General features: G+C 53.0%; 1 protein-coding gene across 1 annotated transcript; it reads right to left on the reverse strand.

Moving 5' to 3' along the window:
* Positions 1-9,727: 9,727 nt before the first annotated feature.
* Positions 9,728-10,820, reverse strand: LOC127293443 (expansin-A8). Its single transcript, XM_051323066.2, has 2 exons — positions 10,651-10,820; positions 9,728-10,555 (listed from the first exon to the last, which is right to left on the reverse strand). Exons 1-2 carry the CDS (start codon positions 10,772-10,774, stop codon positions 9,930-9,932), a joined length of 750 nt encoding a protein of 249 aa, XP_051179026.1. The 5' UTR covers positions 10,775-10,820; the 3' UTR covers positions 9,728-9,929.
* Positions 10,821-11,193: the final 373 nt, after the last annotated feature.

The following is an 11,193-nucleotide window of genomic DNA, read 5'->3' on the forward strand; positions in this document are numbered from 1 at the left end:
GACGGCGTCATGGATGAGCTGCTTCTCGGCAGCGATGACCAGCGTCTGAGCCATCTTGGAGCTCTGCTTGGCGCACTCCATTGAGCGGCGGTAGTCGCCGGCTACGATGATGACCCCTTTTGGGCTAGGCAGCTTCATCTTGAGGTACCCGTAGTGGGGCACCACCATGAACTAGGTCAGGGCCGGCCGGCCAAGGAGCGCATGGTAGGGACTGACCAAGTCCACCACCTCGAACTCGACCTTCTCCATGCGGAAGTGGTCCGGCTTGACGAACATGACTTCCAGCGTGATCCGGCCAATCGGCTGGCACGAATGGCCTGGCACGATGCCGTGGAAGACGGTGGGGGTGGGGCGCAGCTCACTCTCCTGGATGCCCAGCTTGCGGGCTGTGTCGCGGTAGAGGATGTTAATGCTGTTGCCGCCATCGATGAGGACGCGTGAGAATCGCACGCTGCGCCGGCTTCTGCCGATGGTGGGGTCGAGGACCATGGCGTAGCTGCCCGGCTTCGGCAGGACAGCCGGTGTGTCGCGGCGATCGAAGGTGATGGCCTGCTCTGACCAGTTGAGGTACTGGGGGACCGACGGTATAACCGCGTTTACCTCGAGGGAATGGATCTGCTGGCTCGTTCTGTCCTCCGGCTCGGTGGTGAAGATGATGTAGGTGGCATCCTCAGCCAGGTACCGGCCATGGTGCACTTGGTTAGCCTCGTGGTGCTCAAGGTTGGCGTTCTCTGCGCCGGCTTGGCCACCCGGCCCGCCGGCTGGTGGTGGCGGGGGTGGAGGCGGAAGTGGCTCGCCGCTTGTCAGCAGCTTGGTGAAGTGGCACTCGCAGGTGGTGTGGTTGGAGGGGTTCTTGCCGCTGTGGTACTTGCACGGCACATCGAGCATCTGCTCAAAGGTGAACTTCGGCTTCCAGGGCCGGTCCTGCTTCTGGCGCCGGCTGCCGCCAGCCGCCGCGTGGTCCGACACGGCTGCCACATGGTCGCAACCGTACCGGCGGTCCGGCTGGTCGCTGTGCCGCTTGCCGCGGTAGTTGTCCCGCCGGCTGCCATGGAAGGCGCCCTCGGCCGGCTTGTGGTTGTCGTGTCTGGACGGAGCCGGCGAAGCTTCAGCCGAGGACTTGCCGGCTTCCTCAGCCAGCGCATACTTGTCGGCAATGGCCATCAAGGCGGCCATCGTCTTGGGCTCGCTGCGGCGCAGCTTGTGCCACAGCATGGTGTTGGGTCGGCAGCCGCCCATGAAGAAGCTGATGGCTTGGATCTCGTCCACGCCCTCGCAGGAGTTGCGCATCTCGCACCAACGCATCAGGTACGCGCGATCCGTCTCGTCCGGGCCCTGCTTGCACATCTCCAGCTGCTGGGGGCGACCCGGCCGGCGGTAGGTGCCGGTGAAGATGCTGACGAAGGCTTCTTCGAAATCCGGCAAGCCGTTGATGTTGCCGGCTGGGAGGTTGTTGAGCCAGGTGCGAGCGGAGCCGAGCAGCATCAGGGGTGAGTAGCGCACGGCCCAGCGCTTGTTGCCCTTGGCGATGCCGACTGCGGTGGAGTAGTCCAGCAGCCAGTCCTCCGGCTTGGCAGTGCCGTCGTACTTGGGGGTGTCGCGCGGGAGCTGAAAGCCGTCGATCATGGGCTCATTCAGAATCCGCGGCCCGAAGCACTTTGGGCCGGCTGGCCCCTCTTCCTCCGCGATGCGGGATTCGACCAGCCGATCGAGGCGGTCTCTGGCGTCTGCCGGCTCGATGCGTGGGTCCAGCCGGGAGTGTGCCGGCTGGCGGTGGCCACTTGCCTCTGGGGCCGGCCAGTGCGGGCGTCTCTGCGCCGGCTGCTCGGAGTCTTGCTCCTGGTTCCGGCTTGGTGGAGGCCGGCTGCGGCCGCTGTTGCCGCTTCCCGGCTGGTTTGTCCGGCTGGAACTTGCGTGGGTGGCCCGGGAGTCCCGGTGCCGGCGTGGTGCTGGGGAGGAGGACTCGGCCGTGTCCCTGGGGCCGTCCCTGCCGTTGCTTGTGGCACCACGAGCGTGAGAAGCTCTGGGAACATGGGCGTACCTGGGGTTCTTCGCCTGCTCGGTGGCGGTGTGCAGCAGTTCAGTCACCCACCTCGTCTGGCCGCGTAACTCTTCGCCCTCAAGGCGGCTCAGCTCTTCTGCGGCGGCTTCAGCCGCGAGCATGTTCTTGTCGGGGGTGTTGTAGAAGGGCAGCTCTGCGGACGGAGCCGGCGCTTCCGCGCCGTCGCGGTCGATCTCGGCGCCTGAGCCGCCTCCCCTCCGGCGAATCTGGCCGGCTCGGCTTGGGTTGTCGCCGCCTGGCGTGAGGCCGTGGGCGCGGTTGTACTCGCGCCGGGTGATTTCCAGCTGGCGCTTGGCAGTAGCCAGCTCTTCAGCCTGCGTGAGGAAAAGCTAGCGGTGCGCCTCCAGATCCGCCTCGATGGTGGTGGGGTCGCCGCCTGCTGTGAGCGGGGAGCTCAACTTTGCCCAGACTTCGTCCAGCCGGGATGGTGGCTGGGGCTCCTTTGGGCCCGAGCCGGATGCGCCGCCTGCGCCGTGGCGCTCCAAGGCGGGGCCGCGGATTCGCGTGCTTTTGTCCACGCCTTCCTTCGCAGTGGCCATGACTTCCTGCAGGACGCATGGGTTGGTGAGGTTGCCGCTGGCGCTGGCTTCAGGAGGAGGGCTTGCGCAACGCAGCACCTGCCGCGGGTAGCACGGTGGTGCGACGGTGGCGACGTAGACGTCGTGGCCGCCGAAGGTGATGATGCTGCCGCCGGCTGGGAATGGCCGGTCGGCGAAACAGCCAGCGTTGTCGCTGACGCAGTCGAGGGAGTCGAATCTCCAGATCAAGCCTGAAGCGACTCGCTCGCCGTTGGTGATGGTGAGGCCCGTCCGGATGAAGACACCGGCCGCAGACGCGGAAGGCCCCACGGTGGGCGCCAAATGTCGTGGTATCGTCACAGCTTATGCCATAGGGTGGCTAATGAGAGTGGTTCCTGATATGGTCTACGGAGGTATCCGGAGGCGGGTATGAGCACGAGCGACACGGCGACGTACCCAGGTTCGGGGCCCTCGTATGGAGGTAACACACCTACTCCTGCTCTGGAGTGTATAAGATATATCACAGTACAATGGTGCTCCTTGAGCTGTATCCGGCTGCTCCTGGGAGGCTAAGGTAGACGAAGGTCTCTCTCACAGGGCAGCTCTAAGACTAGAAATGGCAAAGGATCGATCGTCCCCGCACGAGAGGGGTAGCGCAACTTATATAGACGCTAGCAATATACAAAGAAGTCCCTATGACCTAGTAGCCGGCAGCGCCGACTCCAGCTTCCCGCTCCTTCCCGAGGCGCTGTCGTCAGCAGCCGTTGAGGCGTTGAGGCTTGTCTTGTCTCCTGCTTAAGTCAGCGGTATGGAGGAGGCGTCCCTGTCACCATCGATGGCCTGTAGCAGCATGGCGCAGCCTGAGCCATGATGGCCTGTCCGACGGGGGCACTGTTGCTCCACAGTGCCCCTTACTTTAGGGAAGGTGAGATCAGCGTGGACTTTGTGCACCCGGATCACCCTTCCAGTTCCTTCTCCTACAAGGCTCGCCAGCCTCGAGCCGGTCAGGGAGAGATAAACCAACCGGATATGGCACGTAGAAGCCGGCCCAGCCACAGCGCAGGCGGCCGTGACTAGGCCAGCGTAGACTTTGAGCCACCCGGCTCCCAAGGCAGCCGGCCACGGCTCCAGCCGGCTGCTCCTCAGCCGGCCTTTGCCGCGGGCCAGCCGGCCTTGAGCCAGCTGCTCCTAGTCTTTTGCCCTACCCGGGGTCTTCCCCCCGACACTTGGACCTTACACCTGGCCCAACACCAAGGAAGTGTGGACGAGAAACACGTCTCGGTTGGTATCAAGATAAGTTCTCTTATGAGAAAAGTAACGCACCTCTGCAGAGTGTATTAAATTGTGGTTGTCACTCCCTGTTCCGGGAAGGGAACTACGAACGCGGCAGGAAAGGAACTCCGTGAAGTTCTGGTCAACCTATGAAGACTGGCGGGCATAGTTTTCAGAATAAAATAAACCTTTTGAAGAAATGTTTTCGACACATGCATTGACCTGAGATTTTCTGATCGATGGTCATAGCTAGTGCATCAAACACCTTTTCTCTTTTGGACTTGCTGAGTACCCCTGTACTCACTTTCTTTCGACACCCTTGCTAGACTGTGACAATGAAGTGGAGGCCAACGACGGAGCACCAGAAGGAGACTACGAGCTGGTCTACGAGGAACCTGATCTGTCTGGAGGAGTGGAAGGTGTGGACTACGAAATAGCGTACGGAGCTGACAACAATGACGCGGAGGAGTAGTGTCTTACCCTAGACATCTTAGAGTCGAGCAGCGTAGTAGCTTACCTAAATAAGTTGTTGAGATCAGTTTGATCTTTATTTTAAGTTGTAATAGTACTTCAGTAGTATCTTAGGGTGTTCTCATCGGACCTCTGAGAATACCAACTTGTTAAGACCATGCTTGTAATATTATCTCGAGTGTTATGACCTGCAATATTTCTGTTGTACCACTCTGAGGGATGTGATAGTTGTGAAGAAGTCCCTTCATGAAGATCATATCAACGACTTGTATACTACAACATGCAGTGGTATGCTGGTTCACCGCAATAGCCTAGTTTGGTGACGTAAAGCTTTGTGGCAAGTCTGGGAACTTTGGATTATGTTGTGGAGATCTCTCCAAAAAAAAGTTTGTAAAGGTTACGTGTTCCCCTTCAAGGGAACCACTTAGTGGGTCGAGGCACTTTGCATTGTGTGAAGGCTCGAGAATAATACGAAGAGACATAATGGGAATTATGTTACCACACCGCTCTAGTGGAGATTAAGTAGCACCCCCAATGTTGTGAACCCGATCCTCGTGTCTTTCCATATAGGTTGTTCTCATCTAGTTGCATAATATGGGTGACTCACTTTATTGTCGAACCCTAATTTATTGAAGAATATATTAAAATTGGTAGTTTGCTATTCACTCTCATGGGAAATATCTAACGGGAGTATTTATTGGCCATCCTCAACTGAAAAGGTTTATGCATCCACTTGATCAACTAGATTGCTGGCTTGCTACGAGCAACCTTGATCCATGTGCTCCTTAATAGAAACCTCGCAGCCAAGATCCCTCACCTCTGGTAGAGCAATGAGGATCTATTCCCCCAGGCTGAGCTCTAGCTTGCTACTTGTGAACTTATCTTCTTTATCTTTAGTGCAGCAGTGGGGTTTATTAGTGACTTGGTGATATATTCCAAATCACAAGAATCTGGATATGCTTGTCTCTCACATGTGGTGTCCACCTAAAAGTTGTACCCCCGTTGCAAGAAGAGTGATCACAGAGAGATGTGGTGCCGCTTTGGACCGGGTCATGGGGACGCTAAAGGGAGTCAAAGGTGGTCGTGGGTACAACCGGGACACTGGACAATATCTACCCCCTTCAACTTCTACTACCAAGCGTGACCGCCTCCTCGTTAATTCTAAGGTAACAATAAATCCTACTAATATAGAGAACAAAATACCAGAATAACAAGTAGTTTTTTTGCGAATACGTCTTGGAAAGGTATATTAATCATATAGAAGAAAAAAGGAGCTAGACGACATGTACAATGGCGCAAGCGGCATGTCTTGCTGCCAACATGGAGTGACACCTCCCCTCGATCGCTAAGCCTACTCTCTCTTTCCTTCTACCATATCGGTATCGGCTCTAGGAAGACAAAATCCTCCACTCTAAAGAGCTTAGCTAAGTGCCCCCTCTTGATTCATCCTTGATCTGAGTCTTCACCGCTTCCACCACAAGGGTCGTTCCATCAAACACCACGTCATTCCTACGCCTGCATAGGCAGCAGAAGACAAGAATGATGGAAGTCTACATATCTTTTTAAATAGATTTCAAGATAGGTCCTAGAGGACCACCACTCAAGCAGCTATGTATCGCCTACTGGCACCCAATCGGGTTTATCCCAGCGGCAAAGATCCCACATCCATACCTCATGTGCCACCACACACCGAAGTAGGATGTGCTGAAGGGCCTCCGGCTCATGATCACACATTGGGAAAGTCGTTGGGTGTTGGAGACCATGCCGTTGTATTCTATCAGCCATCCAGCATCTGTTCCTTGTGGCGAGCCAAGCAAAAAATTTACAACCGTAGGGACCTCTGGACTTCCAGATCAGGTCTGTTGTGGGAGATCTCGTCATCTCGGCAAAGAAGGCAGAATGCATGGACTTAGCTGAGAAGACGTTGTCATTGGAGCAACGCCAAAAATTGGCATCCTCCCACACGGCCAATAGTTGGACTCTAGCTAGAACGTGCCAAGGGTGAAAGTAGTCCTCCACAGCCGCAACCCCTTAGTCCGGACTGCATTCTATGAGCCACTCTCATACCTTTGATCTGGATTATGGATGCAGTATATCAGCGTTTTTCTATAAGACCTAGGTTTATCGATCCTTGGGGAACACTTGAAGTTGCTTGAGGAATGTCTAAAATACTTGCTAGTTTGCTTTACCTTTCCTTTACCAGACCTTCCTAGTTTACTTTTTTTTATATCTCAGGTCCTGTCGATGGATGGAGATAGGCTAGGGCTGAGGTTTCACTTGAAACTATGCATACATATGGGATAAAGATAAAGTTAAGAATATTCATGTGTAAATTATCTGACATAGATATGATTTGTGGGTAGCATATCTGTAAATACTATAGCCCCTGCGTAGTCTCTAGGTCCAGCTGTTATACCACGAAACACCGGGCTATGAGCGATTATTAATTAAAATACGTACCAAAGCATTAAGATCTATGATGTTGTTGTTGTTCCCAAATGGATCAATAAACGACTACTATACTTGCCTTGCTGTCATTGGGTTTCATGCATAGGCGTCATTTACCACACATCTCACCTCGAACCTTGCTCAATCCTCGGGGTCTTGCGTATCCGACAAATCCTTAGATTGAGATAAGACACAATAAAAAAATATAAATCTTTTATGAAATCACCACACAATATTTCCAAGTAATTAGATGCACATAATTGCTGCGAGGCTACTCCTTAAACCACAACCAGTGAGAACTACTTACTCATAATAATAAGATGAAGGATAGAAAACATTGTAGAATTACTTAGATGAAGACCAAATATCCTTACAAGGTCGCCAATCGCGAGGACATCTCAAATACAAGTTACATATATGGCTATGAGATGGGATGGAGATGGAGATGATGAACTATGGTGGTGGTGGATCTTCCTGGGGTGGTTTCTGATGCAATCTGAGGATGGAAGCTCTCCTGTTCGGTGGCTGTTTCAACATATGTAATTGTTTTCACGAAAGTCACTTCATTTGACCTAGCGAAGGCGCTGCCGGGTGGTACGGGCGCACGGTACGGGCAATCATTAATACTTCTGGAATTTTCTCCAGATTTTGCCATAAAAAATGTGATTTCCCCCATCACACAATATAAAACAAGGATACCGCTCGGGTCATGGAGACCATGTGGCTAAAGATTGCAAATGTGATGTGTAGTGTGGATTCCACATATCTCATCCAGATCTAGAGAATGGCTTTGCTGCGTTGTAGTTGAACAGACAAAAGAGTCGTTGTCAGGAGATAAAAGGAATGTTGTAGCACTTATAAAAGTCAAGTATGATCACGATGATGAAGTCAGTGTAGAGAAAATCGACCTAGGACTGGGAAGCACCTACCCTAGTTATGGGCTTGGAAAGGTTGCAGTTGGAGCTTTTCTTGTGAACTTCTCAACAATAGCCAAAACTAATGAAGTTGCAGTATATTATTGGGTTCCTCCAAGACATGTCAATATGATGGGGATCATAAAACTATAACTATAGACTAATGAATCCCCGGATGCACCCAATATGTCTATTATTTGGCTTAAATCAAAAGGAGTTCCTAAGATTCTGAAAAACATTCATGGATTGTGTGAGTTTGGATCAACTTTAGGACTACACAATGAAGCGGGTATGGGGCGGGCCAGAAACGCTCTGCCCCCACGTCGCTCCCGCAGGGGCGACTCGGGCGGCGTCCCAACCCTAACGCCGCCAGGTCCTCCTCCCGCCTTTCCCCCTCCCTCGTCGCCACCTGAGGCAACTACCGGAAAGCCGTGCGGCTACTGAGGATGGTGGCTGCGAGGATCTCGTCGCTCTTCTTTGATGTGGAGGACTCCAGGACCGGGGCGGGAGCCCTTCAGGCGAGGCATCGGCGCGGGTGACTCTGGCCATCGGCCGCGACCTCTAGGGAGGTTGAACCGCGGCGGTTGGCGGCTGCGGCATGGAGGCCCCCTCCCCATCAGGTCTCCCCATCAGGTCGAGGTTGTTCCCCTTTTTATCTCTCTCGCCTTCCTGGTTTCGGTTTAGCGGCGGCTTGCTGCTCGCTCTGGAATGTGGAGGGAGCTGGTGTTTGGCTCGTGACCGGGGGAAACCCTAGCCTGGCTGGCCCGGCCCAGCGGCGGCAGCGCCTACAGGCGTCGTTCTTCCTCCTTGGAGGCGTGGCTAGGTCCCCTGTCTCCACCTCGACCCACCTCCCGAGCGAAAGCGCAAAATCTATCAGATTGGGCGACGTCGACGTACTGCACGCCGTGTCCTCCTTTGAGGCGTCGCCTGGGGAGTGTGGTGCTCGGCGAGGTTGAAGGCGGAAGCTTTGGTCTCGTGCAGGTGCTCCCGGTGGCCTTCCTTCTTCTCTCTGGTCGTCATAGGCCGCAGCGGTATGGCCGGTGTGGTGTGCTCCCCTTCTTGGCGGTCGTGTTCTGGGGTTGCCTCGGGGTTCAAGTTCAGCACTTCCCCAGCTCTCGGGTGAGCTTTTCCCATGTCCGATGGTTCGACACCTTCGAGCCAAGGCGAGAGGGTAGGGGCCCTCTTCGGTGTGGGAACCGGAAAGTGTTTTGGTGCTTGCAGTTCCGGGTGTCTTCCTCGCTCATAATCTCCATCCTGCTCTTTGGTTGTGCCTCGTCGTGCCTCCACTGCTCGTTGCCCTCGGTGCCAGAGCATTGTAGTCTTCGCTTTGCAAGCCCCTTTGGTGCTTGCAAGTAGTGTTGAGTTGTAAGCCTTTCAGGGTGTACCTTTGTATTGTTCGACCGTTGTGTTGGGTTGTATGTGGGTGTTTGTTCGGATGGCCTTGTGTAATTCCTGGCCGGTTGATGGCTTTGTTAATTCAAAGTTGGTCTCCTTGCGAGCCAACTGTTTAAAAAGCGGATATGGGGCACCTGAAATTTACGGGAAACTACTGACCTCTCACCTCTCTGCAATTCCAACAAAATATCAAATATATTTTGAAAGGGGAGGAAATTAAATGGTTACACACACCGGGAGACAAAAAAAAATTAGAGGAAGGTAGTAACATTAAATATTTCCATGCTAAAGCTCATGAAAGGAGAAAGAAAAATAGGTGAAGATGGTGTCATAGAAGGACAAGAGCACCTGCAAACTTGTATAACCATTTTCTACAACAGCTGTTTGGGAAATCAGAGCATACAAATCTGGCTCTTGCTCCCACGGGTGTGGAAAAATGGATGAAATGCTAGAGTCTTAACTGAGAGATTTTCTAGATGAACTGAACGAAGTTGTTTTTGGGATGTAAATTGACAAGGCAGCACCCTGATGCTTTTAATTTATAAGTCTATCACAAATTCTGGCATGAGACTATATTTGCATTATTAGCTGATTTCTATGACAATAAACTTGGCACTGATAAGCTGAATTATAAAGTTATTACATTAGTAACCAAAGATTACGGAGATAAGCACATATGCCGGCTTATGCATGAGCACATGCCCAAAAGAAATCGGCCTTAGTGCTCCTAGTAAATTCTAGATAAATTAATGATAAAATAACAACGAAAGTAAATACAAGCTCGTTAGCGACAGTCTAGGCCGACTATACGAGGACTCTTATCCATGCATCAACCACAGAAGGTCGATGTTAGAATTGCACCCAGGAAGTGTAGGTGGCACCGAACCACCAGTTGGACGGAGCAACGTTGTTCGCCGTCACGACCCGCCCATCATCAGCCTTTACCATGAAGGACAGGCTCTGGCCATTGAGGTATGCGCCGGTTTGCCAGAGGGCACCCCAGTTCCTGCTCATCACCATCCAGTCTGTGTTGGACCCCTTAATCCATATCTGCGCCACCACGCCGCTGCCGCCGACGTTGTCGACAATCACAAGCTCGAAGTAGTTGTGCCCATTGATGGTGAACCTCATGCCTCCATTCCTCTGGCAAGGAACTCTCCTGTAGTTGACGGGCACAATGCCGGCTTGATAGTCTGCGATGGTTGTCCACGCGGGCTGCGACATGTCAAAGTGTTGCCGCGGCGGGTTGCACCATCCGCCATCGTCGCTGGCCAGGGCGTAGTTGGGCGGGCAGAAGTTGGTTGCTGTGATGGTGATGGACGTGCCTTGTTTGCACGACTGTGTTTTGCTCGAGTCGCAGGTGATGGTGAAGCAGGCGCCACACCATGCCCCATTGTTGAAGAGCGCCGTGCTCAGTGCAGCCGAGTTTGTCCCGTACCCGGCGTTATACAGGTTCCCGTACCCGCACGCCCCACCTACATGGTTGTGTAAAATGCATCAAGTTCAGAACAGGAAAATCCAAACAATCTATGGAGCTCATGTGTTGTATTATCAGCTACAGAAACCTTACCCATGGTGCCCGAAGCGTCGCTGCCGCCGTAGAATGTAGCAGTAGCAGGTGTCCATTGCGCAACAGACACCTTGAATGCGAAAACCCACAAGGTCGTGAGGAGAAGCAGAGCAGGAGTCTCCATTTCACAGTAGGTGTACCGAGTAATTTAGCTAGGCAGGAGGTCTGAAGGTTTTCCTCTTGTGCTTTGCAACTGTAATGGCGTCCCTATTTATAGAGCACAGATCATCGAGCCTTGCGTGTTGGTTACTTGCAAAGTTATAATTAAAAGCTTGTTAATGTTAGCAAGATTCTGTCTGTGATTTTGATTAGAAATTTTCAGCATAGCAATTATTGGAATGATGATGAGATAACCTCGGAAATGTGGCTGCCTTCTTGCCTGTTAACATACCATACACGGATTGAACAGCCATACCCATGTGCCGTTATCTCTGGCACATCTCTCGGGGAAAATGGCTTTGACTGTTAACATGACATACGCGGATTGAACAATATCATTAACCATGTGCCGCTTTTCCCTAGCACATTTCGGGAGGTCTAGTT

Source organism: Lolium perenne, chromosome 1 (assembly GCF_019359855.2).
Source record: "Lolium perenne isolate Kyuss_39 chromosome 1, Kyuss_2.0, whole genome shotgun sequence".
Lineage (NCBI taxonomy): Eukaryota > Viridiplantae > Streptophyta > Magnoliopsida > Poales > Poaceae > Lolium > Lolium perenne.

Bases quoted from the DNA above. Each gene is read 5' to 3' on its own strand.
- LOC127293443 (XM_051323066.2), bottom strand. From the start codon at position 10,774: ATGGAGACTCCTGCTCTGCTTCTCCTCACGACCTTGTGGGTTTTCGCA. The intron at 10,556-10,650 runs GTAAGGTTTCTG...ACAACCATGTAG, and splicing joins CGACGCTTCGGGCACCATGG to GTGGGGCGTGCGGGTACGGG.